Raw genomic sequence first — 18,559 nt, 5'->3', positions numbered from 1 at the left:
TGCATGAGGTCATGAAGCCTAACAAGTGAAAAACCTGCAGAACTGACATCTGAGCTTGCGTCAGGCACATCAGAAGCATTGCCTAGTTTGCTACTAACCTCTGAAGCAGAGGAAAGATATTCATATGAATAACTCAAAGCACCTTCTCATTAACACTCTGCATGCACTGGACATCTGGGAGCCATCCGACACTACCGTGCTCGTGTACGTCAGACACACATGGCACCAGAAATCCCTCTGGTGAGGGCACCAGAGGGATTTCCTTTAGTCCAAAACTGCCTCTGTAGCTAGGATTTAGCTTCACCAGCTCCAGAGGCTGTTCTGGGTTTTCAGTGAAATGACGAACAGCGCACAAAGTGAAATGAGCTGATCAGTGATTTCATATTCACTGCCTCGGTGCTCAGGGGCTATCTCAGCCCCCTGAGCAAAGAGGCAGACGGGAGGGGTATCATTCGAAAGGGGGTGATCTCGAAGCAGGGTTCCACCCACTAGACACTAGGGAGGGGGGAGCAGCCCCTTGAACAAGGGCCTCTGCTCCCCCCAAAGTTTCTGGGGGCATTTTCAGTCTTTCTGCCCCACCTGTGAGGCAGATGGGGGCAATAGCCCCCAATCTGCCCCCCAGAGGGGGTAGAAAGCACACTAGGCACCAGGGTTTTCTTAATGCAAATTTAGTAGTAGGGGCTGCCCATAATGGGGCCCCAAACAACATCCACAGTCTTTCTGCCCCCAAGGGTCAGATTATGGGCAGAAAGCCCACTAGACAGCAGGGATTTTGTTTTTTAACAGAAGAGTAGTGGGGGCTTCCCACAGTGAACATGACCATGCCCCCATCCAAATGTAATTATAAACAGTCTTTCTGCCCCTGGGGGGAAGGTGAGGCAATAGACCCTGATATGCCCCTGGGGGGCAGAAAGCACACTAGGCACCAGGGATTTGTTTAATGTACATTTATGGGTGGGGGCTGCCCAAAACGGGCATGCCAATGCCCAAACTCCCCAAACAAACTGGAAAGTCGTTCTGCCACCCCACCCCGGGCGCAGATCAGAGGTTATTACCTTGGCTCAGCTCCACAGGGCGGGGCAGAAAGCCCCACTAGACACCAGGATTGTTTCTTTTTCTAATAAAAGCGGGGTGGGAACTGCCCACAATGGCAAGACCATGCACCCACCAAAATTACATTCTAAACAGTATTTCTGCCCCCTGGGGGGCAGATGGGGATATTAGCCCCCGAAAAGGCCCCACTAGGCACCAGGGATAATTCTTTTTTGAATATGTAGGGATGGGAGCTGCTTATGTTGGCATACCAATGCCCCCCAAACACAAATGGGACAGTCTTTATGCCTGTGGGGGGCAGATGGAGGTTATTACATCCCATCTGCCCCCAGGAAAGCAGAAGGTCCAATAGGCACCAGGGATGTTTTTCTTTTTATATAAAAGAGGGGTATGGGCTGCCGATAATGGGCATGGCAATGCCACTATCCCACCCCACCTAAATGGGGACCGAAGTCTTTCTGCCTCCCCTAGTGGGTAGGTGAGGTAACATCCCCTGATCCAACTAGGCACCAGGGACTATTTTTTTTCTTGGTGTGGGGGGGCTGCCCAGAATGGGTATGCAAATGCCCCCATCTACCATAAATATGGGCACAGTCTTTCTGCCCCCAGGGGCATATGGTAGCAATAGTCCTAGATCTGGCCCCCGGAGGGGAGCAGAAAACCTACTAGACACCAGGGACAATTTTTATTCTTATTATAGGGGTGGGGGCTGCCCAGAATGGGCATGCCAAAGACTGCACCCCTGATAAAAAATGGCCACAGTCATTTTACCCCACCTTGAGGGGCATATGGGGCATCAGCCCCCAATCACCCACCCAGGAAGGCAGAAAGCCCACTAGGCATTGACCCTTTTTTTACAATGTGCCTTACTGTGGATTTTGAGCCCTAACTCAGCCAACACCTATGGGAACCCATCAAACCTGTACATTTTTAAAATCTAGACACCCAGGAAAATCCAGTATGGGGTGACTTGTGTGGCTCTCGCCAGGTTCTGTTACCCAGAATCCCATGCAAACCTCAAACTTTGTCAAAAAAACAAATTCTCCTCACATTTCTTTGATGGAAAGTTCTGGAATCTGTGGGGAGCCACAAACTTTCACCCACTCAGCATTTCCCCAAGTCTCCCAATAACAATGGTACCTCACTTGTGTGGGTAGGCCTAGTTCCGGCGACAGGAAACAGCCCAAAACACAAGGTGGACACATTACATTTTTCCAATGAAAACTGGCCCCATTTTTTGCAATGTGCTTAGCTGTGGATTTTGGATCCTAGTTCAGCTGGCATGTACGGAAACCTCGCAAACCAGTACATTTTTAAAAACTAGACACCCAGGGAAATCCAGAATGGGGTGACATGTGTGGCTGTCATCAGGTTCTGTTACCCAGAATTACTAGCAAAATTTAAACTTTGTCAAAAAAAAAATGTTGTCACATTTCTATGATGGAAAGTTTTGGAATCTGTGGGAAGCCACAAACATCCATCCACCCAGCATTTCGCCAAGTTTTACGATAAAAATGGTACCTCACTTGATTGGAAATGGCCTAGTGTATGTGACAGGAAACGGCTTAAAATGCAACATGGACACAGCATTTTTCGACTGAAAACTGACCTTTTGTTTGCAGTGTGCCTAGCTGTGGATTTTTGATGCTAGCTCAGCTGCAACCTAGGGAAACCTAGCAAACCTGTACATTTTTGAAAACTAGACACCCAGGGAAATCCAGGATGGGGTGACATCTGTGGCTATCATCAGGTTATGTTACCCAGAATCCCTTGCAAAATTCAAATTTGTCCCCACCAACTTTTCTTCACATTACTGTGATGGAAAGTTCTGGACTCTGTGGGTAGCCTCAAACTTCCACCCATACAGCATTCCCTACATCTCCCGATAAGAATGGCTCCTCACTTGTGTGGGTAGGCCTAGTGTCAGCGACAGGAAATATCCCAAAACACAATTTATTTATTTTATTTATTTTTAGCATTTCATAAAGCGCGAACAAATGCCCGCAGGCGTCTCGGCGCTGTACTATGTGAACTCTCCTATGCTTGGCTTCTCGCTCTTAGAGGTTAAACAACCATGTTTTCAGCATCATTCTGAATGACAGGAGATTTGGGCTAGATCTGATGGGTTGTGGCAGGGTGTTCCATAGTTTCGGGGCAGCTACTAGGAAACGTCTGTCTCCCCAGTTGACTAATCTGGTCCGAGGTATCACCATATCGTTCAGTTTGGCTGAGCGAAGTGGTCGAGGAGGAAAATAAGGAATAAGGTGGTCTTTAAGGAATTGAGGGGCTTGCGAGTGTAGCGATTTATAAACTATACATAATGTTTTAAATTTGATTCTATTCCTGATAGGGAGCCAGTGAAAGCTTCTCAAGGTATCAGTTATAGGTTCAAATTTAGGGATGTCCGAGAGGAGTCTGGCCGCTGCGTTCTGCACTGTCTGCATTTTCTTGATGACCCTAGTTTGGGCATTGATAAACAGGCCATTGCAGTAATCCAATGCAGACAGGACTAGGGCACTAACTAAAGTCTTGCCAACACTTTTGGGAAGAAATGGAAGAATCTTTTTTACCAGGCGTAATTTATAGAACGCTGTGGAGGCCGTCTGGTTGGCATGAGCCATAAAGTTCAGTTTGTCGTCAAAAATGACGCCTAAATTTCTCACCTTCGTGGTTGGTTTAGGCAAGGCTCCAAAAGATACCGGCCACCATACCGAGGACCAATTAGGGTTAAGATGACCAAAGGTTACCACCTCAGTTTTGTCGGAGTCCAGTTTCAAACAGTTTTCTGACATCCACTGTCCGATGGCCTGCATGCCTGTTCTAAAACTCTCCGCTACTGTTTCCCCATCATCCCTGATGGACAGGATCAACTGGGTGTCATCCGCATATGAGGTAAGGTTCATCCCATGTGCTTTGATTGTCTTAGCAAGGTCCGACACATAGATGTTAAATAGTGTCGGACTGAGGGATGAACCTTGAGGTACCCCGCATGGTAAGGACAACTCTGCTGACTCGAATTGTCCTAGGATGACTGCCTGGGATCTATCCGTCAGGAAAGATGCTAGTAGTTTCTTCGCTAGGCCTTGTACGCCCATGCCTTCAACACGATCGATCAAGATCTTATGGTCGACCGTGTCGAAGGCGGACGATAAATCTAGAAGCACCAACAATGCTGAGCCTCCTTGATCTCGTATTAGACAGATATCATCCGCTACTTTGATTAGTGCCGTTTCTGTTCCATGAAACTTGCGGAATCCAAATTGGGTTTCATCGAGCAGATGGTATTGCTCGATAAATTCCGCAAGTTGAGTATTCATGGCTTTTTCTACTATTTTGGCTAGAAACGGGAGGTTGGCTATAGGCCTGTAGTTTTTTAATTCCGTTTTATTCAGGCCAGCTTTTTTCAGAAGTGACTTTAGTAAGGTCTTTTTTAAAGGGGAAGGGAAGATTCCGGTGCGGAACAATAGATTACAGACTTGAGTTATAACTGGCACCACTGTGTCCATTAATGGGAGGAGAGTTTTCACGGGACAAGGATCCAGTGCTGAGCCGGACTTAATGGATTTGATGATGTCCTGAATTTGGTTTTCTGTGATTTCCGCAAACTGTGAAAGGGTGTTTTCAGTATGTAGTGTTATTATGTTATCTGTGCTTTGGTTATCAGTAGAGTTAAATGCTGAGAAGATATCATTCACTTTACATGGACACATCAGATTTTTCCAGTGAAAACTTTTTTTATAATGTTCCTAGCAGTGGATTTTGGACCCTAGCTCATCCAGCACCTAGGGAAACCTAGCAAACCTGTACAGTTTTGGAAACTAGACACTCGGGGGAATCGAGAATGGGATGGACTTGTGTGGTTATCACCAGGTTCTGTTACCCAGAATCCCTTGCAAACCTCAAACCTTATCAACACATTTTCCCACCTTTCTGTGATGGAAAGTTCTGGAATCTACGGGTGGCCAAAAACTTCCACACACCCAGCATAGAGGTACTATTTTTATCAGAAGACTTGGGGGAATGCTGGGTGGGTAGACATTTGTGGCTCCCCACAGATTCCAGAACTTTCCATCACAGAAATGTGAAGAAAATGTTTTTTCTTTTTTACAAAGTTTTAGGTTTGTAAGGGGTTCTGGGTAACAAAACCTGATGACAGCCACACAAGTCACCCCATCCTAGATTTCCCTTCATGTTTACTTTTCAAAACTGTACAGGTTTGCTAGGATTCAAAATCCACAGCTAGGCACATTGTGGAAAAAGGGTTCATTGTTACTTGAAAAATGTGATGTGTCCACATTGCTTTTTGTGCCATTTCCTGTCGCGGGCACAAGGCCTACCCACAAAAGCGAGGTACCATTTTTATTGGAAGACTTAGAGGAACACAGAATAGTAGAACAACTGCTATTACCAATCGACTTTCTATGCAGTTCTGCCTTCCAAACGTAAGACAGTGTGTGAAAAAGAAGTCATTCTGAAAAATGCCCTCTGTGTCACATGCTAGTGTGTGTACCCACAATTTTGAAGATGTGCAAATAACCACTGCTTCTAAACTCCATATATTGTTTCTGTTTCAGAAATACATAGGTTTCCTTGATACCTATTTTTCACTCTTTATAATTTACCAAACGAATTGTGGTACACCCGGTACACAATGAAAAACGTTTGCAAGGTGCAGCTCAGTTATTGGCTCTGGGTACCTTGAGTTCTTGATAAACCTACAAGTCCTACATATCCCTGCAACCAAAGGGGTCCAGCAGACTCAACAGTATATTGCTTTAAAAAATCTGCCTTGATTAGAAGAAGTAAAAGGGGAAAACATAGGCAGAAATAGCTGTTGTTTTTAACTCAATTTCAATATTTTTTATTTCAAATGTTACTTTCTATAGGAAAACCTCGAAGAATCAACACAAATGACTTTTTGCTAAATTCAAAATGTTGTCTACTGTTCAAAAATGTATAGCTGTCCTGGATCCATTATTGGTTTCACACCTATTTCTACCATTAACTGGAAGGAGGTTGAAAGTAGGGCTGGGTGTAGTCACAGTGTTTTGCTACATGGAACTCCGCGGAATTACATAAAAACTCTGCGAAATTCCACGAGTGGCAGAGTGCAGTGCAAACTGCAGTTTGTGCTGGTATTCCTGCCGCTCGGGTAGAAATTCTACCCGGGGAAAAAACTCTTCTGCACATCGCGATGCGGAGTTTTCTGCACTCCGCGAGCTCCGCGTAGTGCGGAGTGCAGCAAACTCCGCGAACGGAGCGAAGTTCACCGCTCAGGCCTAGTTGAAAGCACCAGTAATAGGAAAAATATGCTATGTCCCACTAAAATTGCAAAACTGTGTTGAAAATGTTGATTTTCTGACAAATGTCTGCCTGTTCCTGAAAGCTGAGAAGATGGTGATTGTAGCACCGCAAACCCTTCGTTGATACCATTTGCAGGGAAAAAAACAGATGCTTCCGTCTGCAGCACGTTTTTCCCCAAAAAACAAAATGTTGCTGTATTTCGGCTGATTTCTCAGTCCCCTCCAGGGGAATCCACAAACCCTGGGTACCTTTAGAATCCCCAGGATGTTGGAAGAAAAGATTGTAAATATGGCATGAACTACCCCAAATAGCCAAAAATAGGCTTAGCACAAGGTAAGAGGGGGAAGGCCTAGCAGAGAAAGAGTTAATGATTCTAGGGCATCAACCAATTTCCTGAATTTAAGACCAATAAGACCTAGCTCAGGGTCAGCATCTTCAACTTGTTCTGCCAATTGAATAAGTTCAGAAGGTAGAAACCCAGTAAAGGTGCTCAGGCATCTATCCTTCTTTGGGACTAAGAAGTAGAGTGCGTAAAATCATCTTTCCCCATCTTCTGGAGGCTCCACATCACATTCTGGCTACATTTTGCAGTAAGGTAAGGACTACAGGATTGATGCGTGAGCTAGTTAGTATGTGCTAAAGAAGTGAGGATGGTCTGGTGGGAAGGGAGCAGCCGAGGTTCGTGCAGGTAACAGCGGTAGGGCAGTGGGGCCGAGTAAGGGGGGATTTCAAGGGACGATGCAGAGGGAAAATTAAATAAATAATACATTTTCCCTCTGCATCGTCCCTTGAAATCCCTCCTTACCTGCCCCACCGCTGTTACCTGCACGGACTGTGGTTGGAAGGGAGTATCCCCAGCAGATCAGCAACAGCAGCCACCAGTCTGTCATGATAATGGGAGACCCTACCCGTAGGCCCTGATTTAGCTCTAATGTTGTACAAATTCACCTATGTTCCCAAATCAGCAATGTAGCCAAGGTGAGATCAGGTCAAAGTAGAAAAATATGATTGACCACGATAGAGCACGCATCGGCTATAAGAAGAGTATTGGGCCCAGTTGCTTACCTCCGGACTTAGAAGAAATTCTGATAAAAATGTTCTGAGAAGGTAAAGTTCAGCGGGGCAAGGCTGCAGGCAGGGTTCGAGAAGGGAGTGTTGTCATTGCAATGCCACTGGACGAAGTCGCAGTGACTATTTCTACGTTCAGATGTAGTCTTTTTTGGAAGTCAAAACTCTCCAGAGGGACGATGCAAGAAGCTGTAGCCGATGAGAGTTCCACGAGGCGAAGGACCGCTGAATAGGATTTGCTGCTGCAGAGAAGAATGCTGGAGCTGCCATGTAGTCAGCTGGCCTGCGATGCACCCTGGGTGGATAAACAAGCAGATTGGTCTACATCTTCTTTTAGTTCTCTGAGCAGTTTTTAGCCAGGATATCTGGGCACCTATAGCGCCACCATCAAGGGTCCAGGACTGGAGGGACACCACTTAGGGGAGTTGGACTAAGGCTGGGTCCAGGTGTGGATTTATGATGGTTGGAGCCTTTTTCTGTCCCTGAAGCTCTACCCAGGAGGCACGCCAGCTAACCCTTGCAGTGACTCTGGTAATCCTGATTGAAGTGATGAAACAGGGTTCATGCAGCAGGGCAGGCCTCTGAGTGTCCAAGGCTGGCTCCATGCAGCAAAGCAGTAATTCCAACAACAACAAAGCAGTCTTGTGGAGTATACAGCAAGCTGCAGACAGTCCTATGAGAGTCCTTCTGTAGGTCCAGAAAGTGAACTGAAGAGTGGGTCTTAGGAAACCATTCTTATACCTGGTGCCTCCTTTGAAGTAGATGTTTTTAAAGAATTCCCTTTGAAGTGCTTGAAGTTTCCTGGCTCCAAGCTGGCTGCATGAACAATGCAGGGGTAACACGTCCGTTGTGTGAAGGCAGAGCACAGCCTATTCAGCTGAAAGTGGAGTTGTGCCAGCTCTGCCCACCCATCCTGCAAGTTCATGGCTCGTCAACAGAGAGGCTTTGCCTTCAAAGGATCTGAGAAAATAATATAATTTACAATGCAAATTCTACTTTGCTACTCACTAAATGTCCACTTGTAAATAGATTACTTATATGTAATATTATACAGATGTGTTGTAATTTTGTATGTGAGTATATCTCTTCCTAGGGTTGAATTTTGAGAGTTACATGTGCAGACCCTTGCAAAAGTTGATTTAAACCCTGAAAACCTTAAGGTTTGTGGTATTCTCAAAACCTCTGCAGATATCTCCCCACCAGACAACTACTGAATATCTATACCTGAAAAGGGTCTGAGTACATCAATTATCAGAATGGGAAGGGATCAACATTAACAGCAAAATAATTCGAAAATATTGGTTGGGGTGCGAGTGAAGGTGTTTCTTCATCTGAAACATTTTGGTGGGGGGGAAGTTATCAAGTCCAAATACAATCATGCATTACATTTTCTCAGATGGAAGTTTCTTTGCCAGCAAAACATGCACCATGCATAGGCCACGAAATTGTGCAGCAGGATCACCAGAGACATTGGAGGGGAATCTGCCTTTTTCTTGTAAGTTTATTTGCTGACATCCTCTAATCCAGGTCTTTTCTACATATATAAAAAAGATCTCCAGAGCAGAGGGATGAGTTCTCTAACTGCATCCTTCTACCACTTCCTCACATGCCACTATGATCAAGTAATCCTGCTGGAGTATTCCCCTTGCCATACCGCAATTGCTTTGGGGTTCATATATACGGTGAGACAAAACTGCATAAGTAAAGTTGGTAAGTAATATTGAATTGCTTCTGTTGAGGGATATTGTTAATAAGATTGTTAAATACAGTTTATGTTAGTCCTTACCTGCACAACAGCTATTCCGTTCCCCAGAGCTGAAACATTTAGTGAAAGGGGCTGAACTATTTCTATCTAAAATACAAACAGAAGAAAAATATTAACTTTTTGTGAGTTTTCAAGTCACAGATGTAATGCTCTCATACACCATAATATACACTTACCTTATGACTCTGCAGCAGCAAAAGATTTGCTGGATTTATTTGAAAGGATGTCGGTTCCAGGCTTCTTGACCCACTGACTGAAACAACCAGAGCAGTGTTACTAGATGTTAATAGTGCAGCAAACTGTGAGAGGGCTTGTAGAGCCATGATGGTATCCTGCAGCGAGACAGAGGGGGAGAGAGAGAGAGAGAGAGAGAGAGAAATGAATGCAGCAGGTATTAGGATAAATGTCTATGTTGTTCCTATGTTTGGAAAATTAGAGTCTTTGATCTGAACGAGTGTGCCTAATCAGAAATTGATCCACTCTCAAAACCTATTACTTAGTTACATTAAACTTTTGGTTAACTTATCATTCGAATTCATTACTGATGGCGAAAATGATCACTGAATGTACCTAAGTGCCTCTAAACTATTATTGAATTCCAAAACAATGCATGCCAGATTTATCAATCTTTAAGGCAAAGCAATGCAGCAAGACAATTTGCTGCGCTGAACTGAGTGAAAGAGAGAGAGCAGGAATGCACCATTTTACCACTATATGGCGCATTCCTGCTTACTGCGTGCGCTGGCACATAATCTGCTGCCTAGCACCAACTCAGGCACCCTTGCGCCGTGGTGCAAAGGTGCCTGTGTGTCACAAACACCCACACTTCACCCATGAAATGCCTTGCCTGGGCAGAGTAACCAGATAACGCCTTCCCAAGGCAGAGTAACAAAAGGCAGCTATTTGTGCTTGCTTGCGTTAATCCAGATCTATAAAGCAATGCAGAGCCATGCAAGGTGGCCTTGTGTTGCTTAGTAGATTAGGGAATACGTTGCCCTTGCAACACCTTGCATTATGCAAGGGCCACGCAGCACTATAATAAATCTGGCCCTGCATTTCTAAACAAGTAACAACTCTAACATGATTACTTGTGGTTTTCTCTATTACTTAGAGTCTCCCCTCATCACATTTCTTACTGTGTGAGGCATGTCTTGCCTCGGGACATTGCCCCTTCCTATGATTTATGGTTATAACATCATATTAAAAACACTGACTCTCATTCCTTTGCTGGAACAGAAATTGCCTTTTGTGATCTGTTTGCTTTAATTTTGAAGTAAAGCTGCCTGTAAAACAACTGCATGTCCCCCAGACCCTGTGCAATTTGTAATCCGTAATCAATAAATAATACCGACGGTGATTGGTGGGGCCAACTCATTTGCCAACCACATGATGAAATGGTACTCCTATTGCACCTGCACATTAACTTCCAACTCCTTTAGTTGGGCAGCCCTGATGAATAACAGATAATTCTACACATGGTATAGCCAGTGGCGGCTCCTCTGCTATGGCGGAGGAGCGTCGCTCAACTGCTTTTGAGCAGGGTAAAGGAAAGGCAATATAAAATGATAATAACTTGGAGTCATCATTTTATGTTTCCTTTGCGGGCAGGCCTGCTCTGCTCACGGAGCAGGGCAGGGGAGGAGTGGTTTGCCCACTCCTAAGTGGACAATGACTGTTTGGTCGGCCCTCTCAGGCTGCCCAAACCAGTCATGCTCACTTTCCCCATACTCCATGCAGGCTGAATTACACTCTTGCAGCTGCTGCCTCCCAATATATGCATGTCCCCCTGAACTGCCCTTCATCTCCTGATGCAGCCATTGTAAAGTCAATTGTACATGTCTGAATTGGATCGACATAAATTTGTGTTAACATTCGGTGGATAAAGCTGGTTCCAGCAGGTTGGCCAAAGAAGTTCAACACCTGTACTACGGACTGTGACCAAGGCCACTGCCACTGCTACACACTTACACAAAGGAGAGAGGTTGCCCCAACATCCCCTGAACCCCCCTCTTTCCTGGTGTATCTAAGTATCAATAGCTAATCAGTTTCTACAAAGTCATCTACCTCCAATTTACAAACCAAGTTAACATTGTGTGATGTCTGCAATCATAGAGGACCTGGTCTGGGAGTTTGTGCCAGACTGTTCCCATTGGAGCAGGGTCAAGACTGAATTGCATACGGTTGGGTCCAAACTGCGGTGGCATGGTATGCAAAATGACGATGGACTGGGATGCGGCCCGGAGTAATTAGCAGTGGCTGAGTTTAATTCAAGCAATGTTTTTTAGTATACTTTAGTGTGCTGCTCTAACTATCTTCAGTAGCCTAACATGATGCAACAATACAAAGTTGAGATGTAGTGACCTCTCATAATCGTTTGGTGCAGAAAAGGACTCAGTGATGCAGGGTTCTGGCACAGGGCTTCTCGTTATCATTTAGTACAGAACATGATGTAGCAATTTAGGGCTAAAGCACATGGGTCTTTCTTGATCACTGGGCCCAGAACAAGATGTAGCATGCCAGCTTCAAAGACTGCTCTCAAGTAAGGGCACAAAGTTACTGTACGGTGGCTGAATAGCTCAAAGTCTTGGTAGACTCAGCTTTCTCGGTTTGCTCAAAGAAGACTCCCACATTAATGTGGCTCTCAGGCTGATCACGTGGACTCTTCATTTTTTTTGCTTTACACTGTTTTTATTGAATTTTTCATGAAGAATACAGACATACACAGTATATATTTCATTTAGTGGTAGTCATTTGGTGAGCATACTGTTAACAAGCATATGGTGATGCAAATTCAATCTGAGTAGATCCACAGTTGTGTCTGCAATGTACTTATAATATTACTGTGTGCATATGTGTCTCAGGTGGTAGTCACCAGTGATCATGATAGATCTGCTGCACTTAAATGCATAGGAGCATGCCAGCTCCATTAGCGCTCATTGTGTATTAATCTGCGAACTGGAGAGGTGGGCAATAATGTAACAAGGATAACTTAAAACATAACAGGTGGTGTGTGATAAAAACTGAGTTTTCACCTGGCCTCCCCGCTTGATGCATCTTTTGCACTGTTGTGTATTAGAGGACGTCTACCATGTATATGAGGAGTAGTTTTAGTTACTGAGCATTTGTGTTATTGCTCACTGTCTCAGATCTATGCACCTTTTAGTGTCTGTCTTCTGCTTGCGATATACATTCATGTACACTCATGTGTGTTAGCACTGGTGGAGAGTAGGGTCCAAAGGTCGGTGTTATGAATATTTTGTAACTCAGCCAACAGCGTGTCCCAACTTTAAGCGAGTGGGTTCCTGCAAATACTTAGGGTATCCTTTCAGTACAGTGCAATGCTCTGAGCTCTGGCCCATGTCAGCATGGAGCACCTCTATCTATTATATGAGGGGGAATTGGATGCCATTCATGTCCTGGTGACCAGTCTCTTGGCCACCGTAAAGCCCAGATCGAGGAACCTGGAAGTCACTTTGTGCTTTCGGCTTATTCGATAGAGATGTAAGATGTAGGTCTTCCATTCAAATGGAAGGATGTGGTCAGTACACTGGGTAAGAGCATCTTCTACTTCCATCCAGTACCTGTGCAGGCTGGAGCATTCCAATAACAAGTGTAATAGGTCCGCGCCAGTAAACTGGCAGCGGGGACAAGCAGCATCTACACTGTCAAAGTATCGATTAATTTTAGCGGGTGTGAGATTTGCTGTTTGTGTGACGTAAAACTGTATTTGGCTTAGGCTTACATATTTGGAGATATGTTCAGGGCTCTCCAGCACCGAAGCCCAATCATAATCAGTGAGCAGTGGGTGAAGGTCCCACTCCCAGTGGAGTCAAAGTGGTGACAATGTAATTGCAGTGTTTTGTCATAGTGAGACAGCGAACCACCGGGTGAGATCAGCTCCAGGCCCCAGTATGTGTAGGTATTGTATGGTGAGGTGAGTGGAGGGCTCATTGGTTAAATCCACCCATTTTGAGGCAAGGGCAGCCAGGAGTGAGTGGTGCAATATAAAGTGGTCTGGAGGTAACTTGTCTTCCTCCATCAGCATGCCAAATGGGATTAGTGCACCTTCCCGATATAGGTCTCCTATATCCTGAATTCCCGCTTCCCACCAGCCCTATAATTCAGCAGCTGTGGTCTTTATGTGTCCTCTGGGTGTTCCTTCTATTGTAAGAGCAGGCCCATATGGTGTCAGGTAAAATGCAAACTCCTGCGATAACATCTATATGCCATGTCAAGCAGTAGTGACTCCAGTGGTTTAAGTTTCATGCAAGGATGAAACAGTCTGATCAGGGCAGATAAGGAGCAGGGTGGTTGTGTAGTCGTGGTGTTGCAGATCTGGCAACTGGCTAGCCATCTAGCCACCCATTGCAGCTGTGCCACTAGGTAATATTGTTCCAAGTTTGGGGCCGCAAGGACTCCCTTGTCTGTGGACAGGTAAAGCTTCCTTATCGCCAATCGATGTCGTGAGCTATCCCATATGAAGTCTCTAACCAATCTCTCTAGAGGGAGAAAAAAGGAAAGAGGAATGTAGAGTGGTAAGTTCATGAAGTATTATAGAAACCGAGGGAGGATCACCATTTTGGTGAAGGCCACCCAGCCTGCTACTGATAGTGGAAACGTACTCCAAAATGACATTTGGGTGCGAGCGACTGTCAGTGCTCTACCCAGATTACTGTCTAGTAAATCTGTCTGTTACCTGTATATTCTTATACCCAGGATGTGGAAGGTGCTCGTGTGCCACTGCACGTGCACTCCATTAAGGACATATGTCGGATCTTAGCACGTCTCGCTAAAGGGATAGAGACATGACTTAACAGCAGTGACTTTCAGCCCCAATAAGGAGGCGAAGTCTCCTAGAACATGTGCCAGTCTCAGAGAGATAGAACGGATGTCTCTAATGTACATCAGGAGATTGTCCGCATATAATGATATGATATGTATGCCACCCCCTAGGGGAATGCCCTCCCCCATCCCAGTGCGAACCGCCTCTGCTACTGGTTCTATGGCCAGAGAAAAGATGAGAGTGACAGTGGGCACCCCTGCCCAGTTCCTCTTCTTACCGTTATTGGGTCAGATATGTATGGGTCTATTCTTACGCGAACCACAGGCTCAGTATACAGCAGACGCACCATGCGTATGAACATACCGCATAGGTCGCATCGCGTTAATGTGGCAAATGGGAACTCTCACTCCAGGGAGTCAAAGGCTTTCTCAAGGTCCAGTATTAGACAACCTGAGTGTGGCCTGTGGGGCACGGAGTATGTTGTGATTCTAAAGAGGCGCCTCAGAATTGGAAAGGTGTTTTGGGATGCATGAACCATTTTGGTCTGCATGGACCAGGGTCAGGACCACCGGCACCAGTCGGTCATCTAGGATCATCTCCAATATCTTGTAGTCAGCGTTAAGGAGGGTTAGTAGCCTATATAAGTCTGTGGGATCCCTATCAGGTTTAAGTAATGACACTCGGCTTGCCCCACATATGAATCTAAGAAGGTGGTTAGTCGTTGTTCGTCACTGTGTCCTGAGGACTGGTATTATGTGGCGTAGTGTTGTGTCATTGTATTTCATGCTGTGTATATAGCATATGCCCCTCCTTATTTTGTAGAGCGTATATGGGTTGACCAGTTTGCTCCTGACGCAAAAGCCATGCGAGCATCCAACCTGCTTTTTCTGCTGTGGCATGTGAGTTTGTGGAGTGTGCCACATAGTTATGGCACCTAAGTGGAATCTCTTCACTCTGAGCATTCAAAATTGGTTCCTTCAGCAACCAAGAGTGTATTCTCAACAGCAAGTATATGGGCTGTAGCCTTCAAGCAGACAGTCACCGATTCTTGGTTAACCTTCTTCAACACTAGTGTTCAGAGCTCCTTGAGTGAATAGGTGAACAATATGCTTGAGGGGCCAGCTTATATCCAGTCCTGACTTAGGACTTGGAGACACAGTCTTGCTTTGGGTGGCGGGGTCAGAATTTGAGACTACTCTCTTGTCCAGTTGTTCTCTGGACTGGCCATATTTTCGCTATTAGAGCTCTGTAAATTTATAAAACCTGGAACAAAAGGTATTTTATCTGCATGTCTATACAAAGCTGGACACTGGCCTATCTTTGGAAAGAATTCCAGTGAAAGCTGAATATGACAAAACGGATTCCATACATGATAGAAAAATACAAGTCCACAGAAAGAGACGGGGAGGGGAATTAAATGAGTAACACAAAAGCGGCATCGAGAGAAACGATAGATATCCAACTATGGTACCACTAACCTAAATTTTCCAATAACTGCAGGGGTTAGATACATATACAGGGACTGTGACATGCAAAGGCAATCTCATTAGTACCCACCCAGTACACACAAGCACATTTGAGTCTCTTGTGTTTAGAGGCAATAAAGGCACTCAGCCATGATATACTACATGGATTTACCAGGAAAATCCAGCAGTCTCCACACTAGGGTTAATCAAATAAGGCCAACACCTCACTACTAGAATCAGATGTCACTAACCATTAGTATTTTCTTGGACTGGTCATGGGTATGGTGATCCCCCATGTTAAATAGAGCATCAGATTTGGTTGCTCCAAACACCCCAACAAAGCCGAGGACTCTGTTAGTGAGCAACACTTCCTAATCATGTAGAGCAGTGGTCAAGAAAACTATGGCATGTACCATAAAACTTAACAAGGCTGCCAGATGATAAAATGAGGTGCAGATTGTCACATGTCAGTTGTCGCAAGGCAGTTTAAGTCTGCAGCATTGGCAGAACCAATGTCACCCATAGGCTATTCTATGGATTTGCATATAATGCCACTTTTAACAATTTGCAGATTATCTCTAAATGTATTTAATATGACGTTATTGTCAGTGGAAATAGGGCCAAAATGTTAGAATGCTTAGAGCATCAAAAACACTTGCACTGAGCCCCTTAGACTGACCTTGCTCCGTGGCCATAGACTCTTCGGATTTCCCACGTTCACAACGTTTCCTCCTTTGTTCCTCCCCGAAATTATATATATATATGATCTATCTGTATTCTGTTAGAGTGTCTTGCATCAATGTTTTGGATATCTTCATGGAGACTAAAATTCAAATGCAGAACAGATGGTAGAGCCCGAGATTTTGCTTTCTCTATCGCCGGGAGATGACATCCAACTAGTAATACAATCTTGCCCCTCTATCAGGTACATAAATACCTTTCTTTCCGTGGCATTTCGACAAATCCTCTCTTCCTTTATGCACACCTTCCTCAGTAGTGTCTGTCTAAGATCATGTTCTCTTCTGCTTTTCTGTACAACCATCACTGTACCACACTGTGTTTCTCTTTATTTAGGTTTCCATGGTGATGCTACCACTACTGCATACATACATACACAATACATATTAGTAAACCATATACTAGCATTATATTTGGTTATTTATTTTTCCATCTTCGGTCTTATATTTTGGACCCAGACTGTTGCCAATGAAGCATCTCTAGCAGCAACACATCAGATGCTAAAACAATGAAGACCTCCATAATGCAATGTAAAAAAATTAAGAGTAGGTGTTCAGCAGTTGTCCAATATGTCTTTCCTGGTAAATCTTGGCTTTGCTTATTAGTAAAAAGCAATCCCTACCTGAGTAGAAGTATAACCACCAAGTTGGCTCCTTTGTTGACTAAGCCATTTCATGATTGGGATGCCTTCATTGGTCCTGTTCTGCTGATAGCAGGAAAGCAGTGCATACGCTGCCATCTCAACCTCTGAAGAGCTTGGCTGCCAGTAGTAGGATAATACAGGTCCTGGTGAGACCCAAAACATCCCTCCAACTGAAAAGGCAAATTATAAGTACATTTAGCATTGAGCAGCAGCAGAGAATTCAAGTGCTGTGTTGCCGTAGAGAAGCGCTATTCGTTCATGCATAGGAGAACACTTTCACACAATCACTACAATTAATTGGTCATCAGTTTTATTGCTACCCAATCTGTGTCATAATTAGCTTTCGTTAGGTTGTAAAAATGAACAATTACACAATGTACGCGACTGGAATAAAAGAGCTCCTTCTCACACAATTTAGCATTCTTTCAAGAGCCTGGACTGGTGTGGCAGCAGGTATGTGAGCAATTGCCCAGAGCCCCCGACTTCCAAGTGGCACTTAGGAAAGTGAACTTTTTCTCTATCTCACTTCTGTTCCTTTATCTCAACTTTAAATGTATAAGTCAAAATAGTTTTGCATCATGTAGTTTGAATTCTATGTCAGGACCGGAGGCGAGGATCTTTCTCCACTTTATTAACAGCAGCCATTTAAAGCAATTGGTAAAAAACTACCATTCCCATGAAACAGAGGGAATGAGACAAAGTTTTTAACAATAAAGTCCATGTACGAGTGTCCATGTGAAACCACCAATCACAGGGCTACAGTCACATTACAGTCCTCTATCCACTTCAACGCCCCCTCTTTCTTCGCTGCTTGCAGCCAGATAAGTGCTTTCCTTGTTTCTCTCTGAGATTCTGGAAAGTTCTTTGCATATATTGCCTAATATTTCTGACTGATACCTCATGTTTATGCTTTATTTCAGTTTAAGGGGGCCTTCAGTGTCCGTTAAAGTGCCTTTGGTGTATTTATTTGCATGTTTTGAGCCCTTTGGTGCTTTGCTATTCTTGGAGTTCGAACGTGCTTAGCGGGTGATTTTACCGCTGCGCGTCCGTTTTTTGCCTAATTGCCTTTGACTTTCTTGTGTTTTCCTTATAGGAATTTCACTTGAGTCACCCGCCACTCCAGTAGACCCGATTACACCCGTGGGAGCACCTCAGCTTCCTAACGGCCGTTGACTTTGGTGCCAGGCCGCTAGAGGGCGCCTGTGTGCACCTCAACCCGCGGCCCGCTCTCTCGGCATTCCGCGCATTCCTCAGCCGAGCAGCAGCGCAGCGGGAGAGCCTTGTCCTGCCTGCTACACCCGTTAGGGTCTGTTGGTTTTCTCTGCCATTAGGCAGCTTGTGTTTGTGCTGTACGCCCCCAATTACGCCCGTGTGAACACCGGGTCAGTATCCTGCCATTAGGCAGCTGTTTACTTCAATTTCACTGGGGAGTCTGTATTAGGCCTTTCTTCTCTACGCTCATTACTGAGTCAGTATTGCAGGCCTGTTTCTGCTGGGGCCCCTTCCAGGCTGACTGGCCTTTTATATGTTTTTGCACCAGGGCTGTTGGGTCCCGGGTTTCTAGGCCGGTTGAAACGCAAACGCTGCTCGTCCTAATAGTAGGCTGACACCCAGCCCCCCCGTCACCCATATCGCCGCTTACCTGTTCAGGTTTTGTCTGATTACTGGTGCTATGGATACCTATCAGGAAACCTATCAGGATGATCATTGGGAGTAGGATCCCCTGTCTGCCCTGCCGT

The 18,559-nt window shown here is 44.9% G+C and overlaps 1 protein-coding gene across 1 annotated transcript in view; it reads right to left on the bottom strand.

Annotated features, from left to right (window-relative positions):
• Nucleotides 1-18,559, bottom strand: part of LOC146817360 (CD109 antigen-like) — a 1,044,213-nt gene that overhangs the window by 130,342 nt on the left and 895,312 nt on the right. The window contains exons 27-29 of the mRNA XM_085610952.1: nucleotides 16,800-16,990; nucleotides 9,367-9,522; nucleotides 9,212-9,277 (exon numbers count right to left, since the gene is read on the bottom strand). Of these exons, the coding sequence (XP_085467078.1) occupies nucleotides 9,212-9,277; nucleotides 9,367-9,522; nucleotides 16,800-16,990 (413 nt within the window). The remainder of the gene's footprint in view (nucleotides 1-9,211; nucleotides 9,278-9,366; nucleotides 9,523-16,799; nucleotides 16,991-18,559) is intronic.

This window comes from Triturus cristatus, chromosome 6 (genome assembly GCF_964204655.1).
Source record: "Triturus cristatus chromosome 6, aTriCri1.1, whole genome shotgun sequence".
Classification (NCBI taxonomy): Eukaryota; Metazoa; Chordata; class Amphibia; order Caudata; family Salamandridae; genus Triturus; species Triturus cristatus.
Note: the sequence above shows the minus strand (reverse complement) of the source record. Positions and strands in the feature narration are given on the sequence as shown.